The sequence below is a fragment of the Eschrichtius robustus genome, chromosome 6, assembly GCF_028021215.1.
Source record: "Eschrichtius robustus isolate mEscRob2 chromosome 6, mEscRob2.pri, whole genome shotgun sequence".
In the NCBI taxonomy this organism is placed as follows: domain Eukaryota; kingdom Metazoa; phylum Chordata; class Mammalia; order Artiodactyla; family Eschrichtiidae; genus Eschrichtius; species Eschrichtius robustus.
Window position 1 is genome coordinate 19923442 of NC_090829.1, and position 18829 is coordinate 19942270.

General features: G+C 43.8%; 1 protein-coding gene across 3 annotated transcripts in view; it reads left to right on the forward strand.

Annotated features, from left to right (window-relative positions):
* ARMC8 (armadillo repeat containing 8) overlaps nt 1-17688 on the forward strand; it is a 103535-nt gene extending 85847 nt beyond the window's left edge. For all 3 annotated transcript variants that reach the window (XM_068545975.1, XM_068545977.1, XM_068545976.1), the window contains 6 exons: nt 707-856; nt 1562-1657; nt 6943-7038; nt 11421-11493; nt 12898-12991; nt 17162-17688. In XM_068545975.1, coding sequence (XP_068402076.1) covers nt 707-856; nt 1562-1657; nt 6943-7038; nt 11421-11493; nt 12898-12991; nt 17162-17195 — 543 coding nt within the window. In that variant the 3' untranslated portion in view covers nt 17196-17688. The remainder of the gene's footprint in view (nt 1-706; nt 857-1561; nt 1658-6942; nt 7039-11420; nt 11494-12897; nt 12992-17161) is intronic.
* Nucleotides 17689-18829: the final 1141 nt, after the last annotated feature.

Consider the following 18829-nt stretch of genomic DNA (forward strand, 5'->3'; position numbering starts at 1 on the left):
GAGAAAAAGGAGCAAAACAACTCCTGCCCATCTGGGGCTGCTAGTAGGTTGGATACACCTCCCACCCCCAAGAGCTTCCTGCATGATATGGCCCAGCGGATCAGCACCTAGCATAGAACTGTGAACACAGTAGGTGTTTCCTGCGAGTAAAGTTAACAAAACCCACTACTTATTTTCATGCATAATAAGGGAGTACATTTAAGTCTTTCTCAAAGTGCATGGCACAGTGTAGTTGTTAGTAGTCATTTTGTTATTAAAGTGCACACAAAGCAACTTGATAACCAGAAGGATATTCTCAAAAGTAACCAAGCTCATAGATACAGAGAACAGATTGGTGGTTGCCAGAGGTAAGGGTGGGGATGGGAGAAATGGGTGAAGCGTTTGGTTTTTTAATTTAAATAAATTGAATTTTAAAAAATATAATAGTAGATTTTGTATTTATTTGAGAAATCTTAAGACATGCAAATGCCATGTCAGGAAGTGGTCATATTACTCATAGAGGAGTATATATAAGAGTGACAGTTATCTTTCTTCTGACAGACAGAATTATAGGTGATTAACAGGAATCAGAAAAATGATGTGACTTATCCTTAAGGATTTTCTGCAGATTCTGTTTATACTTTGAAAATTATCAGAATTACTATTAAAATATAATTTAATAATGCAAATATAGGCATGATTCTTGAAACTTCTTTAATCCTTTCAGAATATGGCATTTCAGGCTGAACAAAAAATAAAAGCAGATATTTTACGAAGCTTGAGTACCGAACAGCTATTCCGGTTATTATCAGATTCAGATTTGAATGTGCTGATGAAGACATTGGGCCTTCTTAGAAATCTCCTCTCTACTCGCCCAGTAAGTAAAATCACCCAGGTTTCCAGATTAGCTACCCCTGCATAGGCATCACAAAACATTGCCCTGCCTCTCTGCTCCCATCAACATCTGCCCAGAAGTGTGATTCAAATGCTGCCCCTTCCCAGAGAAGCCAGGAGTTGATGTTTAGACCTGTCACCTTCATAGGTGTTCTGGGAGCTGTTTCACCATATGGGCACCTAACCCTCCACTCCTGCACTGCCTGTCCTCTCGTTCCTCCGTGCTGGATGGGAGCCAGCCTTGACTTGTTACTTGATTTTACTTGATTTGCTGGACCGGATGGGTTTTCTCGTCTGCCTAAATCACTTATCTCTGGGGCCTCAGCTTCTTTCCCTTATAGAGACTCCTTCTCAGTGCTATTCCGTAGATACCTCCCTGCCCTGCCCACATTGACTGGATTGACCTCTGAAGGTGTCAGCATGGAGAGCAGTGGGCATATGTCAGAGCAGGAGAGGCTGAGCCTTGGTGTGGGGTCTTTCTCGTTCGTTGTTCTCTAATGTTCCCTGAGCAACAGGGTCAGCGGCCTTCAGGCAGATAAAGAAACGTGGGTGGTTCCCTTCTCTGTGCCTCACTTGTTTTCTGAGTCTTCTCTGTACATTGTTTAAGTTTTGGAAGCCTTCTGTTCTTTTCTGTGGTCTTTTTCTTTGTTCTCCAAATGTTAATTGTGGGTTTCCCATTGTTTTACAGCACATAGATAAAATAATGAGTACTCATGGAAAGCAAATTATGCAAGCTGTCACCCTTATTTTGGAAGGGGAACATAACATTGAGGTCAAAGAGCAGGTATGTGTTCTTTTTTTTCTTTCTTTTTTTTTTTTTTTTTGTAGGAATATCTTCTGAGTGTGAGTACCAAGAGAGATCGTAATTAGGAGTCTCCTGAAATATTCAAGTCTGCAAAAGACAGGGTGCTGAGATCAGAGGTGCTGTAGAGACAAGAAAGGTCTGAGGGGAGAGATCCTTCACCACCCCTTAAACTCTCTTCAAGAATTCCTCCTCTTGGAATGGAAGAAAACATGACCAGAGTCTATACTTTTACCCTCTGTGTCATGCTCTGTACCTACTATTCGTCTCTACAGGGATGGCCACCTCTGACCATCCTAGAGTGAATCCTTTCTCCAGGATTCACTATTTCTAGCCCTCGATATCACCATGCTCTGAACTCAAATTCCTACAATTCCCTGATGAAATAATCCCTTATGCTGGAGACATCTTTTATTTCTTTATTCTCATGCTTCCCAGTTCCTTATTTCTATCCCATACCCCTACTTTCTGTTGTGTTTCAATAGGGCAAGTTTAAGGTAGGCATGAAAATACAGAGGCTATGCGTTCATCAGGAGACAGTTTGGGAATTACTTTTCTATAGTTCCTGGGATTTATTATAGGATTTTTAACATAGTATATATTTTGTCATAAAAGGAAAAGTCACCTGCAAACTTAAATTTTTAACACAAGATCTGAGGTTATGGTAATATTCAGCTTTCTGACATAAATGTTGGCTACATGGGTGTGTTCATTTCACAGTTCATTGAGCTGTACACTTATATGTATGGAAGAAACTTGCCCAAAGTTATCGTGGAGAGTTGGACCCAAAGTCCAACTGCAGGGCCCACGCTCCTTATCCTCTGTGTTCCTGAGTTAGAGTAGTTCATCAGGCTTCAAAAGAACAGTCCAGGAAGCAAGAGTGGTAGGTCTTGGGAGCTGTGTTGGAATTAGTGAGCAAAAAAGGTGATAGATTTGACAAAGTGCTTTTAAGGTGGATGTTTTAGGTGATTTCTATTGAAATTCAGTAATAAACAACTATGTTTTTTGATTAACAAAAATATAACACAGAAAAACTATGATCTTGTAGGCATCACTGAAATTAGGGTGAATGAGATTTGTTTCTGGAACACAGCAATAAAGAAGAGGCAGTGTTAAAAATAAACTATTCTACCTGGAGATCATAGACATTTGTTTATAAAGACAGCTCGCCTAGATAGAATTCCACTAACTTGAAAAGCAAAGCAAGGTAGAAAGGTGAGGCAAGATTTGGATGAAGGCAAAAGAAAAGGCCAACAACAGTAGGGTGTTTTGGCAGGATACAGTGATACCCTCTCACAGATTTGGGTGATGTTCCAGAAGTAGGCGACTCTGGGGAGGCTTAAACTGTCTGGTTTTTAGCTAGAAGTTTAATTCTTCTCAGAAGTATCAAAAGATACATTCTTTTCTTCCTTTTTTATTGAGATATATTGATACACAATAAGATACATGTGTTTAAAGCATACAGTGTGATAAGTTGACATATATATATATACCATGAGACGATCACCATGATCAAGATGGCGAGCATATCTGTCACTGTCCTTAGATCAGGAACAGGACAAGTATTCCATTCTTACCACGCCTATTCAACACCATACTGAAACTGCTATCGAGAACAATAAGGCAAGAAAAAGAAATAAAAGGCATACAGATTGAAAAGGAAGAAATAAAACTCTTCCCAGACAACATGAAAGTCTGTGTAGAAAATGTCATGGAGTCAAGCTAAAACTAGTCAGTGAGTTAACCAAGGGCACAAGAAGAATCAATTGTATTTTTATATACTAGCATGAACAAGTAGAAATTGAAATTTTAAAAACACTATCATTTATAATAGCTCAGAAAAAAATGAAACTATGTCTAAGTCTCACAAATTATGTGCAGGATCTGTTTGCTGAAAACTATAAAACACTGATAAAGAAAGCAATCTAAGATCTAAATAGATATATACCATATTAAAATGTCATTATATATTACCCTTTACATATGTTGTTGGATTCAGTTTACTGAAATCTGGTGAGGAATGTTTCACATCTATATTCATGATATTGGTGAATAGCTTTCTTGTGACGTCTTTGTCTGGTTTTTGATATTGGAGTAATGCTTGCCTCGGGGAATGAGGTGGAAGTGTTCTCTCTTCAATTTTCTGCAAGAAAACTTGTGAAGAATTGGTCTTCTTTCTTTCTCAGATTATGGTGGTATGTACCAGTGAAGCCATCCAGACCTGGTGTTTCTTTTGTGGAAAGGTGTTCAGCTACAAATTCAATTTCTTTTATAGAAATAGAACTATTCAGTTTATCTGTTTCTTCTTGAGTGAGCTTTGACATTGTCTTTCAAGAAATTTGTCCATTTCATCTGTGTTTTCCAATTTATTAACATAAAATTGTTCAAGATATTCTCTTATGTTTTTAAAGTCTGTAATGTTCTTTGCAGTGAACTGTCTTTTGTACTTTATATTGGTAATTCCTTTTTTCCTGATTCAGTCTGTCTAGAGGTTTATCAATTTTATTGATCTTCTCCAAGAAGCAGCTTCAGTTTCATTGATTTTTTCCCCCCTTTTATTTTTCTATTATCTATTTCAGGGGTTGGCAAACTTTCTACAAAGGGCAAGACAGGTATTTGAAGTTTTGCAGGCTATACAGTCTCTGTAGCAACTTCTCAACTGTGCTTTTTTTTAACATCTTTATTGGAGTATAATTGCTTTACAATGGTGTGTTAGTTTCTGCTTTATAACAAAGTGAATCAGTTATACATACACATATGTTCCCATATCTCTTCCCTCTTGCATCTCCCTCCCTCCCACCCTCCCTATCCCACCCCTCTAGGTGGTCACAAACCACCAAGCTGATCTCCCTGTGCTATGCGGCTGCTTCCCACTAGCTATCTATTTTACGTTTGGTAGTGCATATTTGTCCATACCACTCTCTCACTTTGTCACAGCTTCCCCTTCCCCTTCCCCATATCCTCAAGTCCATTCTCTAGTAGGTCTGTGTCTTTATTCCCATCTTACCCCTAGGTTCTTCATGACCTTTTTTTTTTTTTTCCTTAGATTCCATATATATGTGTTAGCATACGGTATTTGTTTTTCTCTTTCTGACTTACTTCACTCTGTATGACAGACTCTAGGTCCGTCCACCTCACTACAAATAACTCAATTTCATTTCTTTTTATGGCTGAGTAATATTCCATTGTATATATGTGCCACATCTTCTTTATCCATTCATCTGTGCTGTTCTAACCTGAAAGCAGGTATAGACAATGTAAGCACGTAGACGTGGCTGTCTTCCAGTAAAACTTTATTTACCAAAACAGGCATTGGGTTGGGTTGTATTTGGCCCACAGGCCATAATTTGCCAATCATTACCTCTATATCATTGATTCCAGTTGTTCACATGAGTGTGTGTGTGTGTTGCTTTTATCTCTGCTCCCTAGCTCATGTGTTAAATTGACTTGGCCCACGAACTAAATCAGTCTCTTTAAGATTTGGTTTCTTGTCTCCTCAGAATATTTACAGTAGGAGTATGTGGGCATCAAAGCAGAACTCTAGGTCACTCTGCCATGCTGGACAAGCCTGAGGATGCATAGGTGTATTCTAACACTCCAAGAAGGGGGAATCACTTGCCTATCTTGCTGGCCTAGGCTATTCTGAGGACTATTTCCTGAAATCCCCCCTTATACCCACTGTCTTAGTAGGAAGAGAGGGGTAGTTCTTCCCTAGGTGAGTCTAAATTCTTTTCCATGGTTAGAGTCCAAATCTGTTTTTCCCCCTTGCTTTCCCCTCAGTCCTGAAAAATTCAAGGGTTTTGTGCACGTCAAGACTTCTGACAGGCTCACCATGTACCGGATCACTGTGAAATCTGATGTCTTCCTCAGATCATCTCTCTCCCACTTCTGGGGCATATCAAGGTCTCCTCTTCATGATTTAAGTACCCTGGAATGAATAGTCCCCCAGTGCCTTGGATCATAAATTGCATTTTCTGTTTCCTGTATCCTAGAGGCAACCATTTTGGTGCAAACTTCAGGACTCACTCCTTAACAGTGTAGTTACTGCAGTGCAGTAATCTAGGAAAAATAAGATCACACACCCTTTAAGATACCTGAGGGTTTGGGCCATAGCAAGAAAACGTTCTCCTCAGTGAGCTATAACCTGCAAGCTTAATTAGCTTAAGGCTAGCAAAGAGAAAGGCTAAAATTGGAGAAAATTATTTGAATCCAGGCACCATCCCCACCTCTCATCACTTTCTTTGAGTAATTCCTTACTCTGCTCCTGGACTCCGTGTCACTTCCTCCAGGAAGCCTACCCTGACCGTTGCATTATCACACAAATGCACTTAGTACTTTCTCAATTCTGTTTTTACCTCAGTTGCACCACAGTGAAATGTAATTGTGTGCTGGCTTTGGAGTTAGGGAGAGTGTCCTATTCCTGTCTCAGCCTGTTGTCCAGTGGAGTGGGCAGAGTGCACGCACATTATAGGTGCTCGGCCAACGTTTGTTGAACTGCTAGGGCTGTCACTGGCTCAGTATCCCTGTCACCGTCCATTCACTTTTACCTTAATCCTTGCCTCTTGCTGGTCTGGCTATGAGAATGTAACAGCCAATGAGAACAGTCTTTTCCTCCAGTACCAGCGTGGTGATTGTCCTCATGATAGACTGTCCTGCCAGCTGGCACAGGCTCCCTCTAACCTCCACATTAGGCCAGCCTGGACTAAGCTCCTTCACACATTTTGCTTCCCTTTCTGTTCCTCCGGTAGGGTTCAAAAAAGTCAAGAGGTGCTCATTGCATGTGGCTAGTGGACGGGGATCCAGAAGGTCATGAGCTTGGAAGCAAGTGGTATTTGGAAGGGGAGGTAGCGGGGAGTTACAACACCTTTGAAGCTTCTACCAAAGAGACTACCTCTTTGAAGAAACCTTGTGGGTTAGTAGCAAGAGCTTCTCTTAAAAATGAAATTTTCAAGAAAATAATAATAAATTACATTTTCCCTTTGATTTATGTGATAGCGTGAACTATGGCTGCCTTTGCCTAGCAGTGATGGTTTATGCCCAGAAAGAAGCCACTGAAACATTTGGGTTCTCTTTTACCTAAGGCAGACTGTGCTTAGGTGTGGTTACTTTTGTTGGCAATGACGTTATGAGATAAGAAATCAGGGCATTCAGAGTGGAACCTGTGAGAATCCATGTACTTCAGATGGGAAATTGCCTAAGTTCTTGAGAGAGCTTGAGTCTGGGGACTTCAGAGCTTTCCTGATCGCTGGCCCTTTGTTCTTTTCCAGACACTGTGCATCCTAGCCAACATAGCAGATGGGACAACGGCAAAAGAACTTATTATGACCAATGATGACATCCTGCAGAAAATCAAGTATTACATGGTAGGCCTTTGTCCCTTTCATGGCTCTACACTAGCTGCACATTCAAGGCAAGCACCGTAGCACTGTTAGCTCAAAACAAATTGTGCGGAGATTAAACAAAGAATAGACTCCTCTGTAACAGATTCCAGAAACTCTCTTCCATCCTGAAGGAAAAAAAGACACCAAGCTCTTGAAGCTTGTGCCACTCCCCACCCTATCGTCTGATTGCCTTCCTCTTACACAGAGACAACTTGGGCTCTTGGCCTTCTCTCAGTGCCCCCAAAGCTTCCCTCTCAAAGCTTCAGTCCTGTGTGGATGAACCCTCTAGCCTCTGGTATCTCTGGCTCTTGTTCTTTGATCATTCTGCTTTCAGTCACAATCTGCTACCTACTTGCAAACGCCTCAGCCACCTACTGCCATGGCCATACCCGGGATCTCGTCATCACCAGAATCTGCCCATTGCCAAAATGGAAATCAAACATCCCTCCTCTTTTCATTCTGTCGGTGTCTCCTAGCAAAACCCTAATCGTGGATGAACCTGTCTTCTCTTTGCCTCCTTGTCAGAGTTAACAACTGCAGAGAAAGGCACAGAACCGGGCTGACTGGTTTCATGTTAAATTCACATTTACAGACCCCACATGGGCACTCAGCACTGCCTGGTACCCTCCTGTGATTCTCCAGCAAGCTGGTGCCTCCATTCTCCAGAAGAATAGGTTCTTACCTTCTCCTCATTCTTTAAACCTCACCTCTTATCTCCCTCATCACTCTTAGTGGTGACCTCACCTTTTGTTTTAGTAAGAGGATAGAAGCCAAAATCCTTCAGCAGTTCCCTATTACACCTTGAGTAAAATCCATCCCCCCTTTTGATGGCCTGTGGAGTCCTACATGACCTGACTCATCTGTATCCCCCAACTTCTCTCATTCCCCTCTTCCCTTTGTTCACTACACTGACCTCTTTCCGCTCCTGGAAGAGGCCATGCATGTTCTTTTCTGCCTCAGGACCTTCACACATGCTGGCTCCTATGCCTGGAACACCGTTCTCCCCATGGGATGCCTTCTCACCTCTCAGATCTTAGCTCTGCTAACACTTCCTTGTGGGCTCTCATCTGCGTGGGTTATTCTTTGTTACTGCATGATTGAGTGAAGTACTCCCTTCAGAGCACTTAGCTCAATTATCGCAACATATAGTTGTTTGTGTGCCTACCGACTGTAAGCTCCCTGAGGGTAAGGACTGTATCAGTTCTGTGCACAATTGTATATCCATCACCCTGTACAGTGCCTGGCCTTTAGTATATGCTTAGTAAGTATTTGTTGAATGAAAACCATACTGCTTCAACCGGGAACTCCCTTATCCTTCCAATACCAGATCCACATAGTATCTCTGTAATCTTCTGAAAGTTTCTCTGGACTTCCCATCCCCATTGAGGTACACCTATCTCTCTGCTGCTGTTCAGAGCCAGACTTAAAAGCGTCTTCTGCACATGCTGTCTCCTTCCTCACCACTAACTTCACTCTTTAGCCCACTTCATCTGGCCTCCACCCCCATTGCTCAACTGAAACTGTCCTGGGTAGGGTCACCAGTGACCTCCTGTTATGCCAAGTCCAAAGGATGGTTTTCTCTCCTCAACTTTCCTCACTTATAGTGAATTTCAGCACAGCTGTTTCCTCCTCCTGGAAACATTCTTTTCTCTTGGCTTCCATTCCATTATGCCTCCCTGCTTAGCCCTGGACCTTTATCTTTTCTCTCCCACATGTACTCTTGAGATTGATGGTTCCTACCCTTTGTTGCATGGTGGAGGAATCTTTCAAAGCCTGTTGCCTTGCCCCTTTCCTCCCGAGATTCCGATTTAATAGTTCTGGGGTGTAGCCTGGGCATCCGTGTTTTTTTTTTACAGTTCCCCAGGTGGTTCTTAGGTATAGCCAGAGCTGAGAACCACTGGTTTAGGGACTCTCATCCACTCCCACGGCTTTTACTGTCATCTCTATTCTTTGTTTGGTTTCTGGGCTCCAGTTCAGTAGTCAATTTTGATAAATAGATTAGGCATTATCTTATTTACACTGTCATGGTATCAAGCAATACAAAACACAACCACAATAATGGTTACTGGCCTTCAAAAGCCATGACAACAAGCTTCCCTGATGGTGTCTACAGCTTTACAAATGCTGGTTCTTTTCTTAATAGGCGGGAGGGGTTGGGGAGCAAGGTCCGAGGGTCACACGGAGGGTATTCACCAGCCTAGACCTCTCTTCTGAACTCTGGACTCGTATATCTTCCTGCTTACTCAGCATCTCTCTGTGGCTGTCTGAAGCCTCTTGAGGTTGGTGTTCAAAAGTCGATTCTTAAGTATCTCCCCTAAACCTAAATTTCTCCCCTCCTGACCTTTTCCATCTGAGTAGAGTGGCTCTGCCATCTACCCGTTACTCACACCAAGGACTCAGTCTTTATTTCTCCAGCTCCTTCATCTCGTAATCCAATTTATCAGTTGGTCCTGTTAGCCCGGCCCCTAGCTGCTCTGGATGCTGTTGACTTCTTTCTGTCGCCGCTGCTCTCACCCTAGTTCAAGCCACAGCCTCTCATACCTGATTGACCATAACAGCCTCCCAGACACCTCAGCACTGTCACTCCAGTCCCTTCAGCCTGGGTGACCTTCTAAAAATGTAAATCAGGTGTTGTCACTCCACTGCTTAAATCCTTCAGGGCTTCCTGTCAACTCAGAATGAAATCTGTCCTTACTCTGGCCTGCAAGGGCCTACAGTTTAGCCATGCCTGCATCTCTGGACTAATGTTATCTCTACTTTTCCATCTCAATATGCATAAGCTCTACAGTTTCTTCTTACCTCAAACCTTTTCACAAACTTTTCCCTCTTCTTGGTACCTCTTGCTCTTTGTACACCTGGCACCTTCCTATTCTTCCTATTTTTTATTCTTCCTCTGTATAAATATTGCCTCCTTCAAAGAGATCTTTTCTGTCCATTTCACTTAAAATTAGGTTCCCACCCCTCCACCCTCCAGTTTTCCCTATCACAGCAATTTGTTTCCTCAAAAAATGTTTATTGAGTGAAAGATGGATGAACTTATATGTAGTAAATACTTACTGTTGTATTATAAATAAGTTCATTTATTCAACAAATACTCATTGCTGGCCTGATGCTGGGAGCAGATGACACATTTTATTCTGTTTTGTCTTAGTGGAGCCCCAACTGGACAGCTCTCTAAAAGTCTTGGCAGGTAGGAGGGAAAAAGAATCACCAACCATAGAATTCTCATGAAGGAAGGCATGTGCTTTTCTTTGTCTCTGCTTAATTCAGATATAGTTCTACATGGCAAGATGAGTCTGTCTCAGCCTTCAGTAAACTATTGAGCATATATCATGTCACGGTATTTCACAGATATGCATAAGTTATTTAAGTGTAGTGGGGACTTTCTTTTTTTAATTGACCAATTAAAAAATCGTCTGTAACACAGAGATCAGACTTGTGGTTGCCAAGGGGGAGGGGGGGAGGGGGAGGGATGGACTGGGAATTTGCGTTGGTAGATGCAAACTATTACATTTAGGATGGATAAACAACAAGGTCCTACTGTATAGCACAGGGAACTATATCCAGTCTCCTGGGACAAACCATAATGGAAAAGAATATAAAAAAAAGAATGTATATACATGTATAACTGAGTCACTTTGCTGTACAGCAGATATTGGCACCGCATTGTAAATCAGCTATACTTCTGTTAAGAAAAACCATCTGGAAAGATTGTTTTACCACTGGGTCCTCTTTCATTTAGGAGAAAGCACTGTATATGGATAAATAATAACTTAAGCAAAAATGGTTGTACTTTCAGTACATAAAGAGAAATAAACAAGAAGTGTGTTTCAGGAGAATAGGAGGCTCCTTAAGAATAGTAGAGACTTAGTCAAGTTTTTTGTGATGTGCCTATAGAAACGAGTACTTTGAATCAGATAATCAGTAGCCAAAGAGATAAATACTAAGTGCACATCCATTCAGTTTATTGGCCCTGAATGTTTCCTACTGTAGAGAAAGTATAGTCAAAAGCATAGACTTGTCATATGCCAGTGTTCCTGTGTGTATGGGTTGAGTGATAAATTGCAGACTGCACCTGTGGCCCTAGAGGTGTTTTGTTTGGCCAGCCAGAGGGTTTCTAAAATTTGAGTATGAATGTCTTTTGGCAAGGCTTCACTCCCCAGTGTGCCAGATTTCCTACCATTCTCTTGTCTTTAGCCCAACCTGTTCACCCATTAGTATTAATTTTGTGCCCTCCCCAAGACATTTGGGTTTGAGGTCCCTACTTCAAACTTTTAGGCTATTGGAATTGCCTGTGGTACGTTACCAAAAATGACCTCAAATGAGATTACCTCTGTTTTTGTTTCCTTTTCTGCATCAAATAGGGTCATTCACATGTCAAATTGCAGCTTGCTGCTATGTTTTGTATATCAAACCTCATATGGAATGAAGAGGAAGGTAAGAGATTGGTGAGATTTGTTCTGAAGAAAATTATGGGAAGGAAGGTCTTGCACAGGAAAGGCATCAGGCGCCCCTGAAATCCTGGGTAGAGGCACCTCTCATTGGCCCCCAAGCCCCCAACCGTGTCACCTTGGTACGAATGAGAATCCATGGGTCCAGTTAACACTGAGCCCCACCGTGGGGTCAGCACTGTTCCAGATTACTGAACGTGAGGATGGAGGAGACCCTAGGGAAGTGAGTGACAGTCCTTGTCCTTGAGAGGGCTGAGGAGGAGGATGGTGAGAGGCACTTGAAGAAGATGAGAGGTGAGGGTGGGCAGGAGGATTGGCCTTTCACTGTGAGCAGGGGGAGCACATGAAAGGCCTACAGGCAGATGAGCTTAATGGGGAAGAGGGTGCGTTGGTGAGAAGGGAGAACTACACTGTGCCTGGTGGAGCAGCCAGTCTGTGAGGGGGCCCCTGTAGCTCTCCACCTTGACTGTGCGTTAGAATCACCCAGGGGTTTTTGCACCAGCCAGTTAAATCAGAATCTCTGGGGGTGGTCTCCAGACATAAGTGTTTTTTTGAATTCCCCAGGTGATTCCAATGTACAGCTAAGGTAGTGAACACGTGCAGGAGAGCAGTGGGTCTCAGTGCTGGGTTGGCTGCATGAGAATCACCTGAGGAACTTTGTAAAACGCAGATTTCTGGGCTCTGCCCCTAGAGATTCTGGTTCACTGGGTCTCAAGGAGGTCAGTGCATGAGTGAGTCACTGTGGGCTCTTCAGGGGGGGAAGAAAGAGTCCAGGAGAATTACCCTCCTTAGCACTGTGTCCAGAACAAAGTGGAAGGAGGAAAAACTGCATTCAGCCTGCAGGCCGAGAGACCAAGTAACAGCCGGGTACCAGGGAAACAAGCTGCCCTCAAGGAGGTCCTAGTCTAGTTGGAAGATAGAACACAGCAGTGCGGAGTTGGAACTGCCACGTGCTGAGAGGCAGCAGGAAGTGCTGGGAGGTCAGAGGAGGGTGGAAGAGAATGGAAGGGGAAAACAAGACTGGTTTGGAGTAGGAAGAGCCTGGCTAAGTATGTCCAGAAAGAAGTGATGAAGATGGGGCCTGATGGCAGGGCCTTGTGCCAGGCTGAAGAAGCTGACCTTGACCCTGTGGTCCATGGAGAAATTAATCCAGCAGCAGAACCCTGGATGGACTGCAGGAAGGAGGGTCAAGAGGCAGAGAGACCAGTTAGAATACTGTTGGAGAATCCAAGCATGAGGGGATCTGGCTGCACTGGGGAGAGTGGAGGGCGAGGGGGTGGAAGGGGAGAGGGCAGAGGACACTGGTAAGGCTCCAGATTGTTGGCTGTACATTAAGGAGAGCAATTGCCTGGGTCATGTTCCCAGTAACCTGCTAGCTTTCATCTCTCAGGCTCACAAGAACGCCAGGATAAATTACGAGACATGGGCATCGTAGATATTCTGCACAAACTGAGTCAGTCACCAGATTCAAATCTTTGTGACAAGTGAGTATCAAAGTAAAAGGGCCTTGCTTTGGGGTATGTTGCATTCTTTTATGACAGGGTTTGAATGGCTTAGTAAGTCACATGGCCAAACTCAAAATCTTTTAGATTCTTGGATTCCCTTCTTAATAATCTGTCAGTCAACTGTGTGACATTTGAGTAAGAGATAAACTAATAATTAGCAGATTATTAAAGATTCTCATCTCACTCTGAATTAACATGAGCCCAGGCCACCTTAGTGGGACTCTGGAGAGGATCCAGAGGTCATTCCCTTTCAGTCCCTCGATCATTAGAATAGAAATGCGTGTGGCCTTTTGGAGAGCAGAAACGAAGGCCAATTATAAAAACATTCATTAGCTCAGAACCTCACTGAGCGCCTGCCTTGTGCCAGCCTGGCCTGGCTGCTGGGGATGCAGCAGTGACCACTAAGGAGTCCCTGTCCTCAGAGAGCTCACCTTTTCTGGGTGAGGCGAGAGTCATAGTCAGAGACCCCTCTAAGCTCAGGATAGCCAAGATTGTTTTTCCTGGCTGTGGACCCTTCTTATAACACAGCCTTCGTTTTCCAGCTCACTTTCATTCTCCACACTCGTGAGCAGGGCTCAGAGTGCTCCATGGTCTGGCTCTGCCTTCCTTGTGCTGCCCCCTCCCCCGTGCCCACCCTATGCTCCAGCCACACCTGCCCTCTTACAGTATCACACCTTCAAGCATTTACACCTTCTTTTCCATCTGATTTGCCATCCCAGTCCCCTCGCCTCTGAATCCCCATTCATTCAACAAATATATATATATCTTAATACCAACCTCTACCAGGCATCGTTTCAGGCATCGGAGATATAAGGGTGAATAAAATTGATGACATCCTTGCGCTCATGTAACTTACATTCTAGTGCAGAAGACAGACAATAAGCAAATGAATATGTAATATGATAGCAGATAATGAGAGGTACTACGAAGGTATAAGCAAGGGTGAGGGAATGGAGAGTAAGAAAGCTTCATGTGGTATAAATTAGTCCCAGCCTCTCCGAGGATGTGACATTTGATCAAAGACCTGGGTGAAATGAGAGAGTCTTCCAGGCAGATGCTTAGAATAGTATTCCAGACAGGGGACAGTGGGTTCAAGGCCCTGAGGCAGGAATGAGCTTCAACGTTCAAGAAGCAGCAGGAAGACCAGTGGGGCTGGGGAAAAACGAGCGAGGGGGAGAGTGCTAAGAAGTGGACCCAGGGAGGCAGTGGGAACAACTGAAGAGCCTTGTAGACTGTGGCAAGGACTTTGGATTTCATCCAGATTTTAATAGGAAGTCAGTCATTAGAGAGTTTTGAGCAGAAGAGACAGTATCTGATTCAAATTTTTAAAAGATGGCTCTGGTGGCTGTGTAGAGAACGGTCTGTAGTAGGGCAGCAGTGGAAGCAGGGAGACCAGCTGAAGGCCGTTACAGTCGTGTTACATAAGAGATGAGGGTGGTAGTGCTGGGAGTATTGAGAAGTGGTTGGATTCAGGATTTAATCTAAAGGTAGAGCCAACGGGTTTGCTTATGGATTCAATGTAGGATGTTAAAGAGAGAGAGGAAAGGAAAATGCCTAGAGTTTTAGCCTGAGCAGCTGAATAGAGGGTTTACCAAGATGGTCATTTGCCAAGATGGTGAAGAATAGAAGAGAAGTGGGTGGGGGTAGGGAGAATCAAGAGTTCCTGTTTGGCGTGCTGACTTTTGGATGCTATTAGATACCCAAGGGACTCGGGAGAGTGGGGCTGAAGATATGAATTGGGATGGTATATAAAGCCCTGGAGCTGGCTGAAGTCACTTAGGGAGAATAAACGAGAGGAGAGAAGACAGGAGGGCCAAGGACCATGCTCTGGGACACCCCACCGCCACCTTTAAGGGAAGATGAAGAAGGTCCAGCAAAGGAGCAGGAAGAACAACCGGTGAGGCAGGCAGAGACCTGGGCGCATAGGTGTCCTGAAAGCAAGGGCGGAGAACGCCTGGACAATGGCCATCCGTCCTTCAAAACTCAAATCAGGTTGTCATCTCCGTGGAAAAGTCTTGCTGGATCCTTCTGCACCCTGGCCCCCAGGCCTTGCTAGGGACCCCTCTCTGCTCCCATAGGACACAACACATGGTGTTATGGCTATCAGCTTGCTTACCTGCTCCACAGAAGGGAAGAGGCACTTGTTTAATTGTTCCTCAAGTGAATGGCTGGGCCAGATGGAGCACAGAGAGCTGGGCCCCTTCCTCCCTGAAGCTCGCCATCCAGTGGGTTAAAGACAAATCCCCGAATAACTGCAGCCCAGCCTGCTGCTCAGATGAGTGTTCCTTCAAAGGCAAGTCAAGGCTGGCCACATGCTGAAGGTGGGATTTGAGCTGTACCTTGAGGACGGGAACCTTCATGTCTACCTCCACAGCAGTAGTAACAGCTGCTGGCTTAAATGACAGGCTCTGTCAGCCCGTCTCTTCTGGCCGAGAGCCAGACTATTCCCTTGGGTTTCTTTTCTTGTGTTTGTTCAGAAATTAAAATAGTTCTGCTTAAAATCATCTCTGGGATGACCTGGAAAGAGGCCTCACCAGCATGAAGTGGGATAGTTTTAAGCCCTGGCCTGCATTGCTTAGACCAATCTGGTCTGCATTGCTTAGACCAATTTCTATGGCACATACATTGTCAGCAGTTCTTAAACCCTATTAAAAGGGTTAAGGTCTGAGCTACTCTACCTCAGTCCATTTAAGGAAAGGTAACCTTGCCTACAAAACCATCCATCTGAAAGACTCCTTAGATATTAATAGATAGCAGAAAGATAATGAGGGCACAGTCTCTGAGGTCCGATATAATCAGATATAGCCAAACCCTTAGAAAGATCCAGAAGGAGTCTGAATTGACGATTTTAAAGAGTAATACAGAATTTCGATCAAGACCCTCATGTGGGCTTTCCCACCATAGTAAAGTCTGTTACCTAAAGACAACATCTTTCAGGTTCTTTGTCTTTAAGGCTTTGTGATCCTTTGACTTTGAGACACTTACAGATGAGGAGCTATTGCTAACTAGGCCTCTCCACCCCAGCCTCAGAGGGCCTCAGGTTTGTTAAGTTATGGTCAGTAAGAGGTAGCCTGTGGCATTATTCATAAACTTATTTCCTAACAAAATGACCTTGTAGAACCCAACTTGCTCTTAACTTGGAGTGGTCTGTATGGAGCTTTCTGTTCTGATGAACTGGACTATTTGCAACTATCATCCTTATAGACTCTTAAATAATTGCAAGAATATCCCTTAGCACACCTCTTTTAAAACTGTAGATTGTATCCATTACTGCAGCAAAGAAACTGCGCTTGAGTCCAGCTTATCGCTGCCCAATCTGCCTTGGTATACTTTCATCAGCTAATAGTAACAGAAAAATTTAACCTTTTCTTTCTATAACTTAGAAGCGGAGATCATTGCCAAAACCTGACTTCCTAACTTCCACAATTGCAGCCTTTACCAAATCATGATGGGAGAGTAAAGGAGGCCTTCTCAAGTCCCAGCTCAAAGGAAGTCACTTTTATAAGGATCAGGATAGGTTAAGGCATTGCCCACATTGCACCTTTTCCTCTCCAGCTAGCTAACTTTTTCCCTAATCACTATAACAACCCACATCCCACATCAGTCAGTGTCATCAGGCATGACGAGAAGAATGGGGTAAAATTGTAACCTCCCTTCCTCAGTTCTGAGGCATTTGAACCACCAGACAGCCTCATCCCAGGAGCTCTTTGCCCCTCCCACGCACCTTCTAATCATCCCCTACCCACCTCTCCCCAGTCAGTGTTCCTCTTAGTTTCCCAGAGCCCTAAGTGTCCTCCCCAGTGTCCTGCAGCACTAGATAAAACCTGCATGGCAATAGGAGAAAGTCAAGAATCCCAGATCCACCACAACTATATGCCAGTGACAAAGGAAAATTATAGAATGTCACTGGGTTGCAGCAGCTATAAGGACAAGAGCAGGACCACAGGAAGAGGATGCAGCCAGCATGGGTTTGACGTGTGTGCTGACTGCAGATCTCTGCCCTTTACAGTAGGTGTCCCACTGGGCTTACCCTGGTTCCCTTGGGGGACCTACCTTTTTAGACTTTCCCAGCTACCGTCTTTGAACCATGGGCTTTTTACTTTAATTACACTTCTGAGATGACGGCTAACAGGAACTTTGTGATTTCAGGGCAAAGATGGCACTGCAGCAGTACCTGGCGTGATGGGAACGCCCTGGGCGCCTGCGAGCATCCCACATCCTTGTTAAAGGAAGTACAGGAACTAGCCTCATTTGATTCCTTCTATTTGCACAAGTCACCTTGGACTGCAGGGAGCTGTCTTGCAAAAGCAATTTGGTAGGCTTAGATCTCAAATTCACCTTGAGAACATTTTTTTGAGGTAGTAATTTCCTCAGAGGACTATTGTGTTTTGTTTTGTTTCTTTCTGAGCTACCTGGACTCTTTATTAGAACAATCAATTATTTTCCTTTGGACCTACAATTTTTTGCCTATGCTGCAGCCACTTTGTGAGTGAGAATGGCTGTGTGTGTGTGTGTGTGTGTGCGCGTGCGTGCGTGCATGTGGGTCAGGATGAATGGACGTGTGTGTGTGAGGGATACCTCAAAGTTTTCTTTTCTTATTTTGTGTGAAAATCTCTTTTCTACAGATTTTCCAGGGTTTAAGCATTGCTTGCTGTATAAAAATCTTTACTGAATTATATACAGTTTGAATGAAATGTTATTTTAAAAACAAAACGATTGTTAAGTGTTCCATAAAGGTTATGTTGAATTTTGGTCAGATGAATATTTGTAAGTAAAAAATATATGCATTTCTGAACCTCAACTTACATAGATTTTCTTTATAAAAAACAAAAAAAGAAAAAAACAAAACGAAAAGGTTGGCTATAGTTGGCCTGAATAACAGGCACGATATATGGTGCTGTGCAAAATAGTAAGCTAGCATCTTATACTGCCGTCAATATCAGCAGGTACAGAGCCTCTTTTCAGCCTAATTCAATAAGCTCTCAGGCTTCCAAGTCAGATGGACAGGGTCGGGTGGAGTGAGGTGACAAATGCACCACAGGTTTTCTGAAACATCAAAGGGAAGTATAACTACTGATAGTGAAAGCCCAGCCATGACTGGTGGGCTGTGCTTGGCAGGAACTGGGCACCGAGAGCCTCCCAACTGCCCTAAATCCTGTCACTGGTATAGCAGTATATGGCGGGATTTAGAACCAGTCATGGAACCTTAAGCTCCAACTAAAGTAGGTCATCACTTCGTGGAAACAAAGTCCGATCACCTTGTGCTTCCTGAAACAGCATATATCACTGTGAAACTAAAGAACGTCCTACAGACGCATCTGTAGGAAGAAGCAAAGAACAGGATAGTTTAGAAAGCTGTTTTTCTCTTGGCTATACTCAGCAAATTCTATATACTTGTCACTCAGGACTGCTATTCAGTGTGCTTTTGTAAAATGAGATGGAAATTTTAGTAAGCGACGCGGCTAAGATTTTTTCCTGCATGAAGCCCAAAGCACTGACGTTTGAGAGAAGGGAAGGGGGTCTCCCCAGGAGGACCGCAGATGACCGCCTTTTCCAGCCACTACTGCTTAGCCCTTCAGCAGCCCTCAGCTTGGCACACGCTCCAACTTCTGGGTCCGCTTCAAGGTGAACTCAACGAGGTTGCTTTTGACTGTTTGAAGGTACAGCCAGCCTCGCTTTTCCCTTTGCTCTGCGAAGTTCAAAGGCATCACGGCCAGGAAGCGAGGTCTGCGGCCCAGAAGCTTGCCCTGAGTGCGTGCACCCGATGGGTTCCCCAGCCCACCAGCCACTCCTGACGGGGCACCCCATCACCAACCT